We start from the raw sequence: 21,839 nt of genomic DNA, 5'->3' as shown, positions 1-21,839 counted from the left end.
ACCACAAATCTGAATACTATGAAGCTAAGGAAGAAAGAGGAGTATGTTTAACTTAGATGACAAGAGCAAAACAGACTCACTAAAATAATTATCGAAACAACTTACCTTTCCTCCTGCCTGACCCCGCACAGCAAAACAAAATAACGTTGATTCTTCTGCATTTCCTTCCATCTTAAATTGTGCAAAACTAGCTGCATGTCCTTCAATAGGCTGAGAAACTTTCCTATCTACAGAATACAGCTGCATAGCTCCAACCACACGATTTTGCTGCCAAAAAAATACACACACAAAAATAAATAAATAAATAAATAGACCAAAACTTTAGAGATCCAATGGCCCAAAAGATCTCAGATTCAATTAGTGAAACAGTTACAACAGCCTGTGGCCTTCAGTTGTACTTGTTAGTCTTATTGTAGATTTGATACTCAACTTCAAAAGTTTAACGCCAAAATTGTCTTGTTAAAGGTTAATGTGAATAAACATGTCTCGCCCTATCATCTCTTTACCCATCTTACTACAACAATACAGATTCACTCTGCAGCACACTGACTCCAAAATAAATTCCAAAACAGTTCCTCAGACCACTCTGTCAATAACTAACAAGTGATACCTGTGCAGATATGCCAGTCAGGAGCAACCACTTCTGCTTAGCATCTGTACGGTAATTGATGATCTGGCATCCTGCGAGGCTGGAATGACGATCAAACATCTTCACTGGCTGAGACTCTCCTTCCATACTCCAGTGATAAACTGCATTATCCGTAACAAGAGCAACCGTATTCAAAGAGATCCATTTCCAGAAGGTGACATCATCGGTCATGGTGTGGGCCTTCATTTTACTTTTCATTTCAATGTTAAATATCTGTAGAGTTTTTCCAGCTGAATACAGAATTAAAGAATGAAAACAAGCAAAGTTTAAAATTAATTAATGCCTAGCTACACTAGCCCTTAAGTGCCAAATAATGTGGTTTTGTCCTGGGACTAAAGGATTGCCACATTATTCACATTGCCAAAACTACAGACTCTGAAGGGATTAACAGCTGAGACCAAGCAAACCAATGTACATCTACACCTTTAGGCAAAACTCTATTATTCTAACGAACACATCAGCAATACTATAAACAGGTGACTTCTACAGGATTCTACATCCCAAATGAAAATGAGACGAAGGAATAGCTTTCTTACTGATAAAAACAAAGCTGTAACTGTCATTGCCTACTTAGCTCACACATAAACTAAGGTATCTGTATATAAAAAGACAAAGCCAATCCAATAGAAACACAAGGAGGAAATATCCACTTTTTAAAATGCAGTCATCTCTCACCCAACTTGATTTTGTGGAAACTGCGTTTTGAAAAGAAGTTGTACTTCAACTTTGCTGGGTCACCATAGTGCATGCTACATTTAACTGGTCTAAGATACAAAGGGAAAATAGAAGTGCTGGAGAAAGGAGAGGGAGACAGTGAGGAGGGTAGTTTCAAATGCTGTTAATATACTGGAGATGAGAACAAAGTTCAAGCTTCATCCAGTTAAGACAGTAAGTGTTTAGTAAAAGGAGGATGAAATTTGCACTTAATGTTAAAAGTCCAGAGTCAGATGCAAGGGCTTATACTTGTTTGAAATTTATCATAGTCGGAAAGGTGATTTCACTGAAATCAGCAGCAGCCAAAGCCCACAGCTATGACTAGGCTATGAAGATTAATCCTCGGAGACTGAGGACAACTCTGTTCCTGAGCCACAGAGAATCTGGCTCCTAAAGGACAAAAGCTGTCAGAGTAGGAGGGTGACAGGGGAAGTGGGAAACAGACAAAGCCTAGAGCTTTGTTCCACAACCCATCTTACTACATAACAAAGCCTTCTTCTATAAGACAGAGTGTATGACTCCCAACCCACACGGTTTATAATCCACAACCAGACTGGAGAAATTGTGAAAGTTACAGTCCTGTTTATAAAAAGAAAGCATCAAGTTTAAACTGGCTTCAGAGGGAAGCAGGATTTTTAAGAATTTGCTTTTCGTTACTGCATCCACCAACCTCTAGATAACTAGACTTTTATTCTGTTCTACACAAAGGGGGCTGGACTGTGTGTCTGGGGAAGGAAACAAGGGGTAACAGACAAAGTATAACACACTATGTTGCAAAGCTTTAAAATTTTTCAATTATTCTTTTTATAGAACAGGACAATGACTGACACAATCTAATTTAAGGGAACTCACCATCTGCACACATAAGAAAGCATTAAGAAATGTGATAAGATAACAGTAACATTAAAAATAGAAAAGAACTTGGCAAAATTTAACTGCTGGCCTTTAAAGAGAGAAGTGTGATGTATGCAAAGCACTTGAATTCAAATGATTTAAGGAGGCTGAAGGACATTTTAACACTTTAAAACATAATGTACTTTAGATAAAAGCAAAAGGTATACGATCACAAAATATCTGGTCATAGGTAAAAGGTTGGATATCCTTCCTGAAGATGAGATCAATTTTGCCTGACACAAATTTTGGTGTTTTGCTGATTATATTATTCTTGGCTCCCAACCTGCCAGTAAGACACTCCAAAATGTTCCAAAATCTGTACCATGAAACCAGAAAGTTCAGGTTTCTAATCTTTGGCTTTCACATTAGTAATGCTCAAGAATAAAATCTATTTAAAGATCCCAAATCTACGTCTGTGAAATACGCAGCAGAGAAAGGCACTTGCTACCAAGTCAGCCACACAGGGTGGAAAGTGAGAATAGACTTCCCCAAGTTCTACTCTGACCTTCACATGTACACCCCACACATAAACACACAAAATAAACAAAATTTTATAAAAAGAATTCTAAAAATCTCAAAGCCAAAAAAGTTCTCAATACTTCTAGACCTGAACATTTCTAGTAAGAATTATTCAAGATGGTTTTTTAAAGATAAAATAGGCTGGGCATGGTGTTGTGTGTCTCTGATCCCAGCACTAGGGAGGCAGAGGCAGGTGAATCTTTATGAATTTGAAGCTAGCCTGGTCTAATAGCAAGATCAGACCCTATCTCACCAAAACAAAACTTTAACACCAAATCAGGCCCCCAGTTTAAATGATGTGAAGAAAAGACAGGTTAAAAAGTTCAACACCTGGGAGAGGGGCAGCAATGGGGGAGGGAACACCCATAAGGAAGGGGGGGGGGGGGGGATGTTTGCCCGGAAACCGGGAAAGGGAATAACACTCGAAATGTATATAAGAAATACTCAAGTTAATAATAATAATAAAAAAAATAAATAAATAAAAAAATAAAAAAAAAGAAAAAAAAAGAAAAAAAAAAAGTTCAACACCTCTAAAAACTCATCCACACTTTATATATTACCGGGAAACTGAATCCTCTTTCTTATCAAGAAAAACAAAGGCTAAGACATAACTCAGCATTAACCACCTGCAAACCTGCCTAGCATGTGTGCAGCACTGGATCCAACCCCTAACTAAAGCACCAAGAAAAAGGAAGCAGCTTTAAATGCCATCTCAAGGGTCTAGCAGTTGGGCCCCTAGACTTCTTAGTAACTTCCAGTCCTCTATTATACCTTCATTCTAAAGTTCAAAGGAAAAGAAATCAGGTTCTCAGATAAAATGAGATTGTTTAACTCTATTTATATTGATCCCCAGCATTGTTCCTTGTGGAAACAAGTTAGTATGACTGGGACTGGTTTAGATTCAACTAAAATAGATAGATAATAGATTTTAAACAGTGTACTTGGTATTCGTTAATTCTTATTCTCCTCCAACTCTCTCTAACCAGTTTAAATTCCCTTTTTGCACTTAATGATCTAAGTGAAAAGAAGCCTAAACTATAAAAAGGCACAGAATGGAGAAGCCAATTGTTAAAATAACCTCTGAAATGTTTAGGTCCTAATACTGTTATGATTTATTGCAGAATATTAATTTCATTCCCCTGTACAAAAATACTTTTAGTCTTTTATGATATCAGATATAAAACATAAATGTATTTATCCTAAAACTTAAAATTATTTCAAGTATATCTATTCTACAACATTTCAGAGAAACATTTCATGTTAAAATTATGAATACTAACTCAATCAAGTCCAGGATTAATTTCAACTTTATAGATCTAATTAAATTTATTCAACATATAAAAGGAAAAGTACAAATCAATAACTTTATTTGCATACAACACACATAAGAATCTCAAAACAACCCATCCGCAATCCCTTATACCTTTCAGTGCAATCACTTTGCTGGCAGGATTCATGATGGCACTGTCTGCTGAGATTGGTCTTCGAATCGGATTACTTGGATCATTCATGTCAATGATCACCACCTGAGCCTGCTCTCCCACTTTTTCTCTAATGCAGATGAATTTGTCTGACTCCATAGTCAGGGTACTGAAGCCAATGTTTGCTGGGTTAATACCCAGGTTCTGGAGCTAGAGAAAAATATATAGACCATGTTACCAAACTTGTAAGTAAAATTTGACATTCATATATTATCATTATAAACCTAATTTAACTATCAATGCAAGACCAATAGTGACAATTGTGAAAAAATGTAACATCCAACTGCTCTGGTACTTAAAACTATGGAGGTAAGAGACGAAGGAAAAGGACAGCAACTTCTGAGGGCTGGCACTTCTGGGTCAAGGGATTTACAATCATTGTGTTTCTTGGTGAATTTTACAATCTTTGAACTGTTGAACTTACCCTCTCTTACCCTCATTAACATTTAACACAATTATTTATCCACTGCATTAGTCTTCAGGGATCTGTAGTTTAAGCTAAGTCATATTTTAAAAAGGAGTAAAAGATTTAAAAGGTCAGTATTCTTGAAGAAACAGACTAGCAGCCTGAGCAAAGTTCCACACCTCTGCAGAGTCAAAACACACTCTACTCATCTTCAAGGAGCCAGGCTAGAGAAATCTCTCCAGGAGCATGCGCTAATGCACAGGGGTATTCAAATGTCTCAGATACTTTTAAAAATGCCATCAGAGTATAGACTAGGAAAGGCTTGAGCAAGGAATAAAGATTATACGGAGACACAAGAAAGAAATGCTTGCTTGACAAGCTAAATTTACCTCTCAAGAATAGGGATCTTGAGGCTGGAGAAACAACTCAGTTGTTAAGAGCACTGTCTGCTCTTCCAGAGATCATGAGTTCAATTCCAGCAACCACATGGTGGCTCAACCACCTATGATGGTATCTGATGCCCTCTTCTGACATACAGGTGTACACACAGGCCATTCATATACATAAATAAATAATCGAACTTACAGTAGAGGTAGAAAGCACTATTTAAGAATTTTAATAGCCAGGTGTGGAGGCACATACCTCTAATCAAAGCAGAAGCAGATCTGAGTCTGAAACTAGCCTAATCTACAGAGAGAAAGTTCTAGGACAGTCAGGCTTACACAGAGAAAATGTCTCAAAGAACCTAAAAAAAAAAAAAAAAAAAAAAAAAAAGAGGAAAGGAAGGGAGGAAGGAAGGGAGAAAGGGAGGGAGAGAGGGAGGGAATTTTTGCTCTGTACAATAGCAGATGCTACAGTATTTGCTCAATAAACAGTAGCTCTACAGATGGTAAATCTTTGAAAACCAAAAAGTGTGTGAGTACAGAAGTCACCCATTACTAGAAAGAGCTCTACCAGAGTGGGTCACTAATTCTCTGGGTAATTAAATCCTTCAAAAAAAGAGTCTGCCTGAAGGGCTGGCTCTACTAGTCAGAGCAGTCCCATCCTGTCCTCTCCCTACATGCTGTAACTGAGAAATAAGCCCTGGTCCCCCAGCTATGCACTCCCTTCACTGGAGTGGCTGAGCAATGTCAGCTGTATCTTTATGGAATTCTTTCACTACACACGGGCCAGGATCTGAGTAAGGTCCAGAATGAGACTAAGACTCTTACTTTCGCTTCCCTTTAATTCCTCAAATACTACAGGTATAACCAGTAATAAAATGTAGTTATAACTCAGACACAGTACCCAGGGCAAAAAGCCAAGCAACTATCTAACCATTAATACACACACAGCACTAAAGTAAAACATTGACCAGCTTTACAAACTCAAGATGTGCTGCAATGCCAGACAAATGCACAGGCATAAAACAGGTAACTTATAACCAATGTGGTTATAGCAAAACACATTAATTGATTTTACTCTTAACTTTAGAACTGGAGAAGATGAATGGAAGTTTTCCCAAAATGTATGAATGGAATATGAGTGGAATTCAGGGAGGTCTTTTCCTTTGATAAACTAAGTAAAACCAAGTTACCCATCTAGTTTCTGAGGAGGAATACACATCCGTTTTTAGACCCTCAAAGGATTCATTCAGACTGTTTCCTTCTCAATAGTTGCAAAAAGTATCTCGACGGCTCAGAGAGTTCATGCATAGGAACACAGCACACTAGCTTCTACATTACTCCATGAGAACTATGACTCTACCCCAAGTCTTCACCTACTACACTGAATTTCAGATACCACTGTTTAGTTTCTTTAGTATCTGAAAAATGTAAACTTCTATAAAAGTGTCAGCCAAAAAGTAAAATTAAAAAAGTAATATAAGGAGCAAGACCCAATGCACAATACCTGCAACAACTATGCACAAGAGGGTGAGGCAGAAGGATTGCTGGGAGTTACGACCAGCTTGGACTACAGAGACCCTGTCTCACAGAAAAAACAAAACTAGGGGCTGGAGAGATGGCTCTGCATTAAGAGAATTGGCTGTTCTTTTATATATATTTGGAAAAATGTTATGTGTACTGCTGTTGGCCTGCATATATGTCCGTGTACTGTGCACACACAACGCACATGCACACACACACACGAGAGAGAGAGAGAGAGAGAGAGAGAGAGAGAGAGAGAGAGAGAGAGAGAGAGAGAGAGAGAGAAAGTAAAAGGGGAAGGAGAAAGTAAGGAAACTATTAAATGGTACTATGTCTACCTTTAGAGTATTTTACTTGTAGGGAAAAAAATATGAAGATTTGGTTTTAAAAAATTGAGTTGTTTGCAATCTACATAATTCTACACTATATTCCTTTCTTACTATACAGACCCTACCAAGATAATTAGGCATTTGAATCTTTTGTTTTCTTATCAAGAATATACTAAGCCCTATTCAAGATATTCCATGTGAAACAGACATATACTTTATTTAAAACTGAAAAAAAAATTAGGGCTATCTGTGGTGGGGCACGCATCCCAAAACTTGGGACCTAGAGGCAAACAGACCTCTGAGTTCCAGGCCAGCTTGAACAAGTCAAAATCTCAGGAAAAGAACAGAACAGAATAGAATGGAAAAGGAAAAGTGAAAGAGGAACAGAATGAAGAGGGAAGAATGCAGAAAAAACTGTGTAGTCTGGTTGAGAATGACATTGCTGAGGGAGGGTGGTTTGGCATAGAATATTTAGAAATTAGTCAGGATGATAAGGAGTTTAGTCTAGTCTCATGGAGAATAAGTAAGGGCATTTTTGTAAGAAAAGGAGAAATCCATTATAAACTGAAGAATGAATCACATAACTAAATATTGTTACTAAGGGTAAAGGTGAAAGGACTTGAAAATACTCAAAGTAGCTGGGTTTGGTACCTTCCACCAGTAATCCTCCTTACTTAGGAGCTAAGGCAGAGGAGCCTAAGTATAAGGCTGACCTAGGCTATATATCAGACTCTTAACTCAGGAAGGAAAAAAGAGACAAAGGGCCAAGAACAAGACAGCAAGAATCAGAATGTGTGTACGTGCATGTAGCAAGCGAACTAAATTGAAACTAAAGTAAATAAATATGTTTAAAAACATACTTAAACGATGACCATTTGTATAACTAACAGGAGGCTGCGCTTTCCTAGAAAGTCTCCCCTAACTGTTAGCAAAGCGCAGGACCTCGAGGATCCTAGTAGTCAACAGAAAGGTGACTTGCCTCCACCTCTGAAAAGTTCTTTTCCCTTCCTGGTATTGCTTGAGGCAAATGCTAAGGTTACTCACTAATTCTGCTCCCATTTTCCTGTAATATAGGCAAACAGAAAAATATCCTAACAATAGTGAACAGGGTCAGCCACCATTAACTCTACTTCTGGCTTAGATGCACCAGCAGAGTTAAGAACACATAAAAGGTTCCTATACTAGATAATTATGTTTAATAATATTTGTATAGACCAAATCTTTAAAAACGTAGCAATACTAGGCTGGAGAGATGGCTCAGCGGTTAAGAGCACCCGACTGCTCTTCCAGAGGTCCTGAGTTCAAATCCCAGCAACCACATGGTGGCTCACAACCATCTGTAAAGAGATCCGATGCCCTCTTCTGGTGTATCTGAAGACAGCTACAGTGTACTTACAAATAATAAATGAATAAATAAATCTTAAAAAAAAAAAAAAAAGTAGCAATACTTTTAAAGTTTTTATCTTCAAAACAGCCAGAAAATATTAAATCAATCATAAAGGTGTGATGGTATATGATCTATGCCAGAGAAAGTGATGAATTCTGAAGGCCTAAGTCTACAACTTACATCAAATTTTTCCGAAGACACACAGCAATATCCTAACTACAGCCAACTTTCAGTAGCCATGACAAAATATTGCTGTTAAGGCTAAAGATATCCTATTCTGAGATATGCTTGTCTGGTTGTTAGTTTTTGTTCTCAACCTGACATAATTTCAGTCACCTGAAAAAAGGAATCTCTAGGAGGAATTGTCTAAAGCAGGTAGGCTTGTGGGGGGTAATTATCTAAATTGCTAATTGACCCTGTGGGTGGCACCATTCCCTAAGCCTGGCACCCTGAACTGCTTTGAGAAGAGCAGAATCAAGTACACAGTCCTTTCTCTTGCCTGTGGGTGGGATGTGAGCAACAGAAACAAAACTTAGGAAAGCTTGAAATGTCAATAATAAAGTTGTTTTTTAACTTCAAAGAACTCTTATTTAACTGTCCTCAAAAGCTAAAGCGAAAATGAATTTGGATTCACATGTATATAATAAACATTCAAATGGCAAAAAAGGTTTCATTACATTCCTATGAAGCCACTCACTTCATCAGTCTCTCACTCAAGCAATTAATATTTTTCTAAGCATATAATTCCATTCTCATTTAAAAAAAACTAATAGGATAATGAACAAAAGCATACTGATTATCAAATGCTTCTTTCTGAGAAAGACATGATCTCTGTAACCTGTAATTTGATTTCCATGCAAGATTTGTTTCTCAAGTGGCATTACTTTAGGACTTAAACTTGAACTTACCTCACAAAATATAAGCAGACTTACTGGTATCAAACAATTCAAAACTTCCAAGTATCTTGGAATTACCCAGTTATAAACAATCTGCAAACCTTTTCCTTACATATGACCCAGGAGTGGTGGCAAACACTTTTTATTCCAATGCTTGGGAGACAGGGGCAGGCAGACCTCTGTGAGCTCAAGGATAGCCTAGTCTACAGAACAAGTTCCAACACAGCCAGGGATACACAGAGCAATTGTCTTAAAAAAAACCAAAAGGAAAAAAAAATCTTTGCTTTATGATCTCTTGGTTTCAATTTAGATCAAACTGGAGATGGAAGGCACTCTAGTCTAAGATTCTGTAGCAGTACAATATAGTATTTCAACTTTTCCACAGTAAATTTCAAATTTTGATTATAAAGTTCAAGTAGCATTTAAAATTAATTGCTTTTCTAGATTCCTCATAAAGAGGAATGTCTGGATGTAGCCCTAGTTCTTCCACTAAAGTGCATCTGTGTACTGTTCCCCCTCTCAAACATTTGGAATGACAGTACCTATTCTCAGAGCTGTGAGGATTTACTGTGAAACACTTCAAACAACGCCTGGCACCATCAGGTCTTCATAGACACTATCAGTAACTAACTACACACAGAACTGGGCTCGCTCAGCTCACGTCAACTGTCTTTCACTGCATCTCATTATCTGTTTCACTCAGCTGTCCACAGGTCATGGGTGTGAATTTCATTTCACTACACTGATAACAGTAGGCTCTCAGAAACTTACTCAAGAAAGTAATTCTCTCCCCCCCTCATTTGTTTTTTAAGGCAACCCTGCCATGTAGGCCTCGGAGCCCTACAACACACTATGTACTCCAGGTTAGCCTTGGACAGACAGTGAGGAACAGGGATACTTTTTCCTCAGGGCCGACTTCAAGGATGTGCTACCAAATCTTTTTTTCTCTTTCTTTCAGAAAGAAACTATACTTAACACTTGTGATTCTGCTCTTTATTTTGCTAATTAAGTTTCAAAGAAAAGAATCTACAAAGCCATGCTATGTATTCCTGAGAAGTAACAATTTAACTTTTTACTAGTCTACAGAAGAGCACTGCTAAAAAAGTCTGTCACAGCTGAGGTCCCAACATCTGTCATGAAAGAGGAATCTGGTAAGGCTAATGTCATTCAAGTAGACAATTACAGTAAATTTCATAATTTGATAATAAAGTTCAAGTGGCACCAAAATTAATTGCTGGGTTCTTCCTAAAGAGTCTAAATGCCTGGATGTGGCCCTAGTTTTTTCCACTAAAATTAAGAATAGACAAGTTAATATTTGTGTATTGCTTCATCTTAAACATTTGGTATGATACCAACCTACTTACTCTCAGAGTTGTAAGGCTTTAACTGACATAATATAAAATGCTAAAACTGACATGAGGTCGGTTTCAAAAGCTGCTTTCTTCCTAAAACACGGAGGAAAAGGAAATTTGTGATGCAGAAAACTCAGCAACGACTTTCATCAAGATACGAAATGAGTCTGACAGCAACTGCTTTCTATCACTTTAAAGATATCCTGCCCAAGTTAAGACAACCCAATCACTACAACCGATTTGATGGCCCCAAACTGAGGGACATTTCACAAAATTATACATAACTGTGCCTTTCCAAAAGTGCCTTGAATACAGCACATTCTAGATTTTAAAAACTCAACCTGTTGTTTGAGTTACCTTTTGATACAGTCAACATCATTGCAGTAACTGGCTAACGCTGGGCAAGACCTGAGATAACCACGTTAAGTTACGACTTTCTAGTAACTATAGCTTAGTTTTGAAAGATGTAACTGTATATTTGTTTTAAGAAACACATACTACAGAGTAATACTGAGAAGTATCACATCTGCCAACCACAGTCAAATAGTTAAGAAGCACACTTAATCCAACAGAACACAAGTCAGATGAAATAAAACAGCAGGTTGGCCAGGAGGAGGTTCATGTTTGTGACTGCAGCCCCCACGAAGCTAAGGCAGGAGGATCACAAGCTTTCAAACTGCTTAAGTTTCCAATGCCCGCCCTCCCCACAAAAGCTAACATTTGATGACCATGGATAAAACCTGGACTTGGAAATTCTGTTCTAAATCAAAATTCATGCAAAAATGTTTTTAAAACTTTAGACAATCTAAAAGCAACACAAAGATGTGGCTGAGATCGAGATTTAAACAAACCAAAATACCAGGTGCTGACAGACATTTGGACTCTTTTGTAGATATTCAGTCGTTAAGTATTAATAGTTATAAAAATATAATTATAAAATATTCTTATTTTCTAAAGATAAATGCTCAAGTATTTAGAGGTAAATACCATAGAAAATTGAAACCCTGTAAAATGTTTAAGCAAAATTTCAAAAGTAAACAGGGCAAAGTGCTATCCACATCTGTCTAGCTGGGCTGCTGGGCTTCGATGGAGCTCAGCTGGCGGAGCGCCTGCCCATCAGAGCTGGGACAGTCAGGCCACATGCAGCTGCAGTGCAGTAAGTTATGAGGCACCCAACATGGAGCCTCATAAATCAGATTCAAGCCTTCGGCAAGCGCAGTGCATACTCTCTCTCTACCATTTCCTAAGTAAGCTTTGCCTGAACAATTGTTTTGTTCTTTTCCTGAAAAGAACAGGTAAATCTTGATAAGTCAAGGAACCAGGAAGTAAGTCAACATCAGAATATGTAGTGACCAAACCGTGAGAACATTGTTAAAGGATTGCATGAACCATAAACACTCCCAGGCTGGTAATACACACGCAGAACAAAATACTAGCACACAACTAAATAAAACCACACTACTGGCTCGTAGTAAGACAATTCTCCCACTAATCCAAAGCCTCAATCTCTGCCATCACTTGCAACTGTATTTGTGCTTACTAAATAATAGGTTTGTTCTGCCTCATGCACCCAGCAGTTACGACATCGGATGAGCCAGGAAGAAATGAATCACAAATCCTCTTCTCCATAAGCACACCAAGGAGGTACATCCCACTAACTGCCTAGGAAACTGGAGCACAGCTCTTTAGCAGCTACATCAGCTGAAAACTGAAATACATTAAAGCTCGTATTTCTGACAGCATTACTTAAGACTTACACGCGTTTCACAATTAGTGCTTGGCACCACACTTTTCAGATCCTTCTTGTTTCATCTGAACAGTGACAGTGTCAGCACGTATGTATGAGCTACCGCATTTCAGACAAAGCCATTTTCTCAGTGCTCTATGGACACTTCTGTTAATCCCTGCAGCATGGAAGGACTTACTAAATAGGAGCCGCCAATTTAAAAGGTCAACCGATCTATATACGTGTAGGTCTTCCATAGGCATGTGCTTCAGGACTTAGTTACCTTCTAACCTAGCCTAAGTATTTCATTCAGCCTAATTTCTTCTAAACTCCAAACACCCTCCCTCTTTCACTGGTACTGACACACTGGAAGATGCTGAGCTGTCACTTCGCTGAGACCTTCCTGAAAACTAGAAAGAAGAATGCCAAAAACCGCAGAGGCTGTAGTTTTCAGGAAATAAAGAAAAATGCTGAGATTGCAGCAATCCTTGGTCTGTTTCATCAACAGGATGCCCGCCATTGTTTCTGTTGGCTCCACAAATTTCAAACAACAAATAAACACTTTTAACCTTTGCTGATCCCACACTGTTTTGCCAGGCAGTAGTGGCGCACACCTTCAGACCTAGCACTCAGGAAGCAGAAGCAGGTGACTCTCTGTGAGTCTGATGTTCAAGGACAGCCTACCGAGAGTTCCAGGACAGCTAAGACGACATAGAGAAATCCTGTTTGAAAAAACTAAAACAAAGTAAAATAAAATAAAAACACAGGTTAGTTCCTAGACAGGAGAGTCTCTGAAGGAGTCGCTGTTGGGAGGACTTCTGACTCTCAGCAGTAAACGGAAACTGAGCGCAATGCAAGCAACGACCACAGACAGAGACATGGACTTTAAACAGATGGTTAGTCGGCTCATACCAGTCTTCTACTTATAACCTACTACTTACTGGGAATTAAAAATAAAAGAAAAAACAATTCAAGATTTATTCATTCATTTAAAAATCCAATTATCAGAGGAAATATTTGATCAATTTTCACTAAGATTCAGAAAATATAGAAGTTTTATGCCCAAAATCTTGAAGATGGAAATGTCATTCCAAGATTAGGCCCTTTCTTATACAAATGCCATTGTGTAGGCAAAGAACATACCACAGGGAGGAGAGGGGCTTATTTCAAGAGCTCAGGAATGGACAGACCATCAAAAACAGCGACAGCAAAGACAGGCACAAGGCTCTGGGTTTAGGCCTCAGGACTGCACAAAAACAACCACCAAAACATCACTTACACAGCTGTTAGGTATGAACACAGCTGGTATGAACCAGGGTTTCCTGGTCTGACTACTAAAACCACTTTTCTAGGTCCTAACTCCTCGACATAGACTGTTTAGCTCCTCAGGTCACATTCAGTTCAACTCCAGCAGCCCCACTGCTGCACATACTCGTGTGAATTTTCTACTATACGCTGACACACCTGTTAGGAAATTAGACATAATGCTGTACTGCTCATTTTCTGCTTGGATTACTTATTTATAGCATGACCAGCTTACAGTTTACCAGGGCTATAAACTACAAAACCAGAATCATTTTATTTTACAGATTAGTTACTGAAATATTTTCTTGTGAACTTAAGTGCCACAAATTTCAGGTTCTCATGAATGAATGAAATTGCATTCAGCAAGAAGTTTCTGTCTATGTAAAAAAAAAAAAATCACTTAATATTAGCATTCCAGGACGTTCGAACAAGATTGCAATTATTAATTAGTTTGTCTTCAACACCAACTAAGCACCTACTATTTAGCAACTTGATTGCTTTGTTTTGAGAAAGAATCTCAAATGTAGAGTCCAGGCTGGGCTACAATGTGAGAGAGACTCTTCTGCCTCCATAAGTGCTGGAATTACAAGCATGTGTCCCCAGTAGCCATCTTCAATCCAGTATTTTAAGTACAATTTTTGTATCAAACTTTTACTGTATTAAATTCTAACTTTATCACAATTATTTCTGAGGAAATTGAGGGGGAAGCAGCAGATGTTAGGTTTTTAGGGACTTGTATTCAAATTGTAGAGCACCTTTTCCAAAAGGGAAAAAAAATCCATCTCAGTGACATACAACCACTAAACAGGTTGAGAACTGAAGGCCACTGGGAGTGGCAGTGCAGTCATTCATTCCCAGCGCTTGGGAGTCCGAAGCAGGCAGATCTTTTTGAGATTAAGGCTAACAGGTCTACACAGCAAGTTTCAGGTAGGACCCTGTCTCAAAAAGAAAAAGAAATATCTTGCTTTTGTTTGCTCAAGGAGAAGGGCTATCTTTATTGCTTATAAGTTTTAGTTTATCATACTAATCTTGTTTCCTTCATATAAGCAAAGTTTGTTTTCAGTATCTAAAAATAACTTTTATTCCATTTATTTTGGTCTCTTTAATTCCTAAATATGTAACCTGTTCTTGGCCAGGCATGGTGATACACGCCTGTAATCCTAGGATTCAAAAGGCTAAGACAAGAAGATGCCAAGTTAGCTCTAGGCTGGGCTACACAGCCAAACCCTGCCTTCCTCTGCCCATTAAAGCAGAAACAAGATGAAACCTAATGTATGATTCAATGCAAAACAGACACAAAATTAAGTCCTTAGAGACAGAAAGCAGATTATCAGCTGCCAAGAGAAAAAATGAGAGGAAGATTGCTTAACAGGTACAACTTTCATCTCAGGCAAGAAAATGTTTGAAAATCAATATACCTACATGATGTCACATTTAAACACTAAGTCGTTCAATTATTGTCATTCAATTATTTATCTGGAAATAAAGCCTTCCTATAAAGTCTTGTCTAACCTCATACTCCTGCCTCAGCCTCCCTAGAGCTGAGAATACCGGTGAGTGTAGGGTTTCTGAGAGAGTGCCACAACTGCGCACGGCATGCTGTGAAAACGGCTAATTTAGGTTTTGTGAATTTTATTTAAAAGAAAAAGGCTTGTAAAGACTAGGGTGTTAGCTGAGAAATAAGAGCTTACACTTAACTGGGGCAAGGCCCTCTGGGTTTATTGCCAGCAAAAGAGCACATATACACGCTTACATTCACATGCAAAAGCTTTTAGCCCCTTTGAAAGTATAAACTTTAAAAGACTCAGTAGCCTTAATAAATAACCCAGTCACTTGCTTTGCTTTATATTATATATGGGGGAAAGTAAACCTGAGATGGGTTTCCTAAACCATGAACCTCTTACAGGTTTCTTTTCACCTGATTAATCATTCTCAAATAATTAAGGTCCACTCAGAGTTATCTAAATCTATATGTTTATAAATTCTACAAGCTGAGCACATGTTGTCATTGGTGGTTTCATTTCCGATGAGCCAGCTAATCAGAAATAAATGAAAGCAACTGTTAACCAAATCCTATCTCTCAGCTACTAGGACTCATTTTCAATAGTTTAAGACCATCAAAACACCATCATCTCTAAGACCCCTCGGTGTGCATCACTATAGAGTGCCTCCCTTCCCTACTCCAGAAATAGCATAGGTATAGAAAAATGAGAAACGGGAAACAGTCTGGCAGAACTCCAAGATCTTGGCTTCAATAATGGGCAGACTGTAGTCTTCTCCTTCAACATGCTGTGCATGTGCGCTTCGAGTAGATGAAACGACAACTCTCCGAGGCGGTTGGGAAGAATTAATATTTACATGTACATTTATGGCTAAGTATTATGCCATAAACACAAGCTACACTATAGTCTAACTTCACAGCTGCCAGGAAGTATATACTAAACGAGGAAGTTGAGACAAGCTAAAATCCTGACATAATCAAATAAAACCCAAACTGGCATTTTCCAGAATTGTACACTGCAGTTTAAATTTCATAGTATGATGAAGTGTGGTTTTAATGAGTGTGGTTCCTATTCTTTTCAGAAATAACTGAAAAAGAAAGGCTGCATTATCTAACTTAAAAACAAACAAACAAACAAACAAAAAAACCAACCAACCAAACAACAAAAATTATTTACCTATTAAGTCAGAACAGGAAGTATTAACACTGTGTTAGTATAAATCCAAAACCATGAATATACAGTGAAATACACAACGGTGGCTTTGGAATGGAACACACTCTTGTCATTAAGGAAAAGACAATAGGAAAGTCCCAAAGCTACTACTTTATGAGAGGAATACACATAATCCTGGTCAAAATTAATTTCATCCTAACCTTTCTTGGATATTTTATTGCTGAGAACTTGGAGAAAACCCCTTTAGTATCATCTAAATAATCAAGGCAAAGAGAAAAAACAAATGTCGGCTCATGTAAAAGCTATTATGCCAGACATAATAATTCTAGCTAAGACAGAAGGATGAAGAATTCAAGGGCACTTAGTCTACAAACACAGCAAGACCCTGTCTCCAAAACGAAACCATCCAAAATAAAAGTGCTGGGGCTAGAAAAATGGCTCAGCAGTTAACACTTGCTACTCTTCTAGAGGACCTGGGCTCTTTCCCAGCATCCATATGGTGACTTCCAGTAGTCTACAACTCCAGATCCAGGGGATCCAACGCCCTCTTCTGGCCTCTGTGGGCACTGCATACATTTGGTGCATACACTTACATAAAAACACTCAAATGCATAAAAAAAATTAATAAGACTAAATGTAAATATTAAAGAACACCTGAGTATAGAACAAGCAATAGTGATAAATATTTTTAATTTTATTTATTGTATGTGTGCACAATGTGTGTGTGCATGTATATGCATGCCATGCTACATATGTGGAGGTCAAAGGACAGCTCTGCATTCATTTAGTGCAGGAGTTCAAGTGCCTTTACATAGCAAAGTGCCTTTAGCAGTTGAAGGATCTCACTGACCTGATTGTAATAAATTTTGCAGCTAAAACTATGTAATTATTCACTGAAGAACATGCCTTGCCAAGCTGAAAATATAAATATTAAAATCTAATCACTATCTGTGTGGTTCCATAAGTTAACTGCAGTAACTTCAGCTTTCTCCTCTCTAAAAGAATGCTAAGTTAAACTACCCAGAGGGATGAATAGAAAACATTTAACAGGTTTTTAGTACATAAAGGTATTATTTAAGTGGCTGTAACAGTCAATAGAGTTTGATTTGGAGGGCAATTAAGTTTTGACAATTATTTCTTTTAGAGCAGAAAAAAAAAAAATACTTCCCATAATAGAAAAGAAACTCAGAGCCTACATTTGACAGATGTACTCTGCAGTAACACATTCAAATCCAAGCTTTTGGCCATCCCTTCAAGTTAATAGCATTAACTAGAGTTTCTGGGTTGATGGAAAACACCTAGAACTCCTTAAAGTTGAGTAAACTAACCTTTAAGAAAATTCTGAAAAGAAAGCTGTCTCCAGTTCGAAACTATTTCCACGGTAGATCAGCGTCTATTTCCAGGTGGTGCACTCTTCCCGTCTACCTAAGCATACATTATGTCCCAGGAAAACACTGCTTTCTCTTCAAAAACCAACCTTGGCAAGAATCCTACTATTCAACTCAACATTATATTGCATGCCTTCACTTATGGATCAAAGCGAGAAGAATAGGGTGGAGAGGTTTACAAATAAAAATTAAAAGTATCCAAGTGTTCAACAAAATGTGCCAATAGCAAAATGCTTAATATTCAAGGAATTGAAAATTGCAGGCGGTGGGATTTTGTTGTTTTGTCCTTTGAGACAGGGTTTTGCTGGCTAGCATTGAACTTACTGTGTCCTGCAGCCTAGAATTTGTTCAGAATCTGCAACTCAACAAAAATTCCTTCATCACATAAAATATTAAAATTATGTGATGTAGTTCCAAGCCTTGATGACAGATCTTTATCTAAACATGCACAAAGGGATATGAAAATAAATAGCAATTTTTTATTTGCAACACTCTCATAAAAAGCTTTAAAAAAATGTAGAGCTTGCTGTTAACTTTCACAAGTGAACTCTACACTCTCTAGTTCCTCATTTTCCAGTTCTTCTCCTAAGCGTTTTAAAAGTTGTTTTCTAAGCAGAATGGCAGAGGCTTGGAAATCAAAGACTTAAGATGACAACTGAAACACTCCTTACACTGAAGTGTTAAGAGAGGATAAAATCTGAGATCAGGGGTTGGGGATTTAGCTCAGTGGTAGAGCACTTGCCTAGCAAGCGCAAGGCCCTGGGTTGGTCCCCAGCTCCAAGGGGGGGGGAATCTGAGATCAGGAGAATACATTATCTTGGAAAAGATTGGTGATTTGCCCTTTTGACGCAACTGATCACCATCTACTGGAGTGGAATCCTACCAGCCAAAGCTTAAAGTGTAACATGGTCCTCCAAAGAACAAACAGAGATCTTCAAGAACACTTGTAAAGTTATTTTATAAATATTCAAAATCTTCAAATTTAGGAAAACAGTTTCAAGTATTTGCAGAAATTGTTACTCACATGCCACACCTGCATTAAATCTGTTTTTAATTAGTGACATGTTTGGATTCCAGTCTGTAGACCATTCAACAATTCTGGTCTCATGTTTAACAGAAATGAAACACTATTACTCAAATCATCGATGATCATGTGATCAGCAGCTGTCTTTGCTTCTCTTGAGTATGGTTATATACATATTTGCAGAAGGCTATTTCTGATAAACTTCAGTGTGGACAAGGGTTAATTCCAAAGATGGGAGGAGAGAAAACAGCAATCCAATTCATGGCCAAATTAATTAAAGCAAGCAATTAATTAAAGCTAGTTTTTTTTCGTTAATGTACACAGGCTGCCTCCCTCTTAGCTCAGCCTGAAGAGGTCAGCACACTGTCCGCTAGCATCCAGAACAGTGCCTTCCTAACTCTTTATTTTCTTAACAGAGGAAACTCAAACAAGCTTGAATTGAGGACAAAACTAACTTCTCTGTCAGCATTGTCACTTGACATTTTTCAGACCTTTGCAAAATAGAGATCTTATTGCCAAAATCAGGTGAATTATTTGAAAACTAGTGATGACTGAAGAAAGTGTATTTAGCTCATTTTATGGGCAAAGGTCTATTATCATTTACATTTAAAGTCCTAAAGTAAAATAATTTTTTAATGTAATCAACACGGTAAAAGTCTATAAAGAAATATTTAATTATTTTACTTGTAGCTGAATTTTAGTTAACCCTGTTTATTATCAAACATCTTTTACGTGTATCAACGGAGAACAGTAAATCAGATTGCCTTCAATGATAAAGCACTCAATAAGTTACCAATATTTGAACTGGATCGTTACACCTTCCCTCATGAAATTAGCCCTTCAAAAGATGAAGCTGAAAGCAGATTTCTTTATGGGGATCCTTGGGGGGAAGTAAATTAGTATGAATAAATTATGATGTTAAAGAGTCAGGATAAGAGAACCAGGAAAAGCAGCAGTTCAGAAGAAGCTTAATTCAGCGAAGCCCTCCAATGGTCACCTGCCTAGGCCAACTGCTGGCATGGTGCCAGGTTAGACAATGGTGTATTGACTCCAGGATAAGGTGCAGTGGGGGGAGGGGGACGCCCCAGCCTATTAAAAAGAAGCCAGTTATAGATCAACTTGTCAGGTACTGTCTCAGAGCAGGTATGCATTTACAGCACTCCAGGCTCTGCTGAATTCCACAGTCCTGTGAGACATACTCCTGCCTTAATCCCACAACTACCTGCTAGATTCCAAAAGACCATAAATAACCTCTAAATAACTCTCCCTACCTACAAGAATCAAAGTGAGTCTTAGAACTACACTAACCCTTGAAGAAACCAAGAAAGGAAAAATATGCGCGTTCCCCTTGGGACCTTGACCCCAGGCACCCTGAGACTGACACCGCCCCTAGCCGCCCCTCTATCTTCTTTCTGTTCCTTCAGTGAATGTGACCTTCGGTTCCTTACAGATTCAAGGAAGGCAAGACACAAGCCACTGCTACCCTAACCCCAAGGTGCCTTTCTCAGCTGTGAGCTGCAGAGCGAAGATGCAGCTCCTCCCCAACCCACCCGCCACACAATTCCTGGGTGCAGACTCGATGTGGAAATGGGAATAGACCAAGGGAAGGTGACAGCCCTGCATCGCCCGGAGTTAACGAGAATTCTTGCTCTGGGAGAAACGCGCGAGAAGCTCCCCCACCTAGCCCCTACCCAAATGAATGAACTGAGTAAAATGGGAAGGGGGGTCTGGTATGCGCAGTTCTTGCAATCCAGGAAGCAGAATAAGAGGCCGTCAGACGTAAGGCCTGGCCTCGCCGCCCTTTGCACTCCGATTCGTCATTTCCATCCTAGTCTCATATCGTTTAACCCTTTAAGCTTTTAAGACAGTGTCCTTCCTCCATCAATGCCAAATACCGACACCCCCCCCCCACTCCCGTTCTCTCGATCCCCTTCGGGCCGGGCCGCTAGCTTCCTTCCCAATACCCTCGACAAGTCCCTCAGCAGCCCCGACTAACACGCACCTGGAGATGCTCCTGAAAGCGAATTGGCAGAATCTGGGCCATGGCGCTGTCGGGGAGTATGGTCTCCTCCTGTCACTGGGGCTGCAGGGCAGTGCCTGCCCGGGCTCTCCAAGGGAGAGGAGGAGAAGGGGAAGGGAGGGGGAGGTTGGGCTCAGAGGGATACTCTCCGGGGACGTAGGGAACTGGCAGGCAGACGAGAGAGCTTGGGTCGGGGGCGGAGGCTCCAAGGGCCGGGAGAGCCGCAATGGCGGAACCGGGAGCAGCGCAGACTCCGGAAACGGCTGAGCCCTGCGGAAGGATCCCGGGGCAGAACTCCGCCCAGCCTCCTCACCCTGTCCGCCTTATGTAGCCTTCCACGAACCCCGTGCAGCGGACAGGCGTAGGAATTCAGGGACGCAGTGCGCGGATCGCTCTTCGCTGATGCGGCAGCGGGGAAACAGAGGAACCGAGGGACTACTTTTTCTAGACTCATCACTTTCCCCAGGCTCCGGTTTCTCCCTCCTCCCCTCCCCCCCACTTTTTTTTTTTTTTTTTTTTTTTTTTTTAACATTTTGCCACATCATGCGACTCGGGGCGAACTACGTCATTTCCGTAGGCGCTGTAGGACCCACCCACGCACTTCCAGGTGCACGTGATGCGGGTAGGGAAGGGTCGGTTGACGGCTGCCAGAGTGGAGGGCGAGAGTTAGGGACTGGCCGCTGCTCCTGGGGTTGAGGTGGCCGTTGAGCCCCCTGCCGGCGTGGCGGCCGGGGCGTGAGGACACCGAGTGCTTGAGGAGAAGGCCGCGGCGTGGGCGCCGCGGTGACTAAGGGAAAACGGCCCCGCCGCAGCGCTCTTCGGGCGGCTGGCTGCGGCGCGCCTCCCCCGCCCGGTTTCACGCAGTGGGTGGTTGCTGACACCTCAGGGAGGGGGATCGTGCTGAGCTGCAAGCCTCCCTGCCCTGACGCACGCCCTTCTGACGCCAGGAGAGCCGGATGGCTCTCGAGTTCCTCAGATAAACCATCTCAAAGGACAGTGAAGGCCATGTGAGAAGTGTCTCCTGCTGGCCCTGGAGAGAGCTTCCGCGGACATTTTGGTGGACTTAGACCAGCCTAATGTAGAGATCAGTTTGGCCTTTGAGAGTTGGGAGTGTTCGGCAACCTGAAAATCTTTAAAGGTTTAGATCAAAGGATGGCTGGTGAAAGA

General features: G+C 39.8%; 1 protein-coding gene across 2 annotated transcripts in view; it reads right to left on the bottom strand.

Moving 5' to 3' along the window:
* Positions 1 to 20,978, bottom strand: part of Cltc (clathrin heavy chain) — a 56,833-nt gene extending 35,855 nt beyond the window's left edge. The window contains exons 1-4 of one of the 2 annotated variants that reach the window (XM_032913230.1): positions 20,655 to 20,978; positions 4,200 to 4,407; positions 611 to 879; positions 106 to 267 (exon numbers count right to left, since the gene is read on the bottom strand). In XM_032913230.1, coding sequence (XP_032769121.1) covers positions 106 to 267; positions 611 to 879; positions 4,200 to 4,407; positions 20,655 to 20,696 — 681 coding nt within the window. In that variant the 5' untranslated portion in view covers positions 20,697 to 20,978. The remainder of the gene's footprint in view (positions 1 to 105; positions 268 to 610; positions 880 to 4,199; positions 4,408 to 20,654) is intronic. The other variant, XM_032913231.1, reaches the window with a different exon arrangement.
* Between the last annotated feature and the right edge of the window lie 861 nt (positions 20,979 to 21,839).

This window comes from Rattus rattus, chromosome 9 (assembly GCF_011064425.1).
Source record: "Rattus rattus isolate New Zealand chromosome 9, Rrattus_CSIRO_v1, whole genome shotgun sequence".
NCBI classification, from domain to species: Eukaryota; Metazoa; Chordata; class Mammalia; order Rodentia; family Muridae; genus Rattus; species Rattus rattus.
Note: the sequence above shows the minus strand (reverse complement) of the source record. Positions and strands in the feature narration are given on the sequence as shown.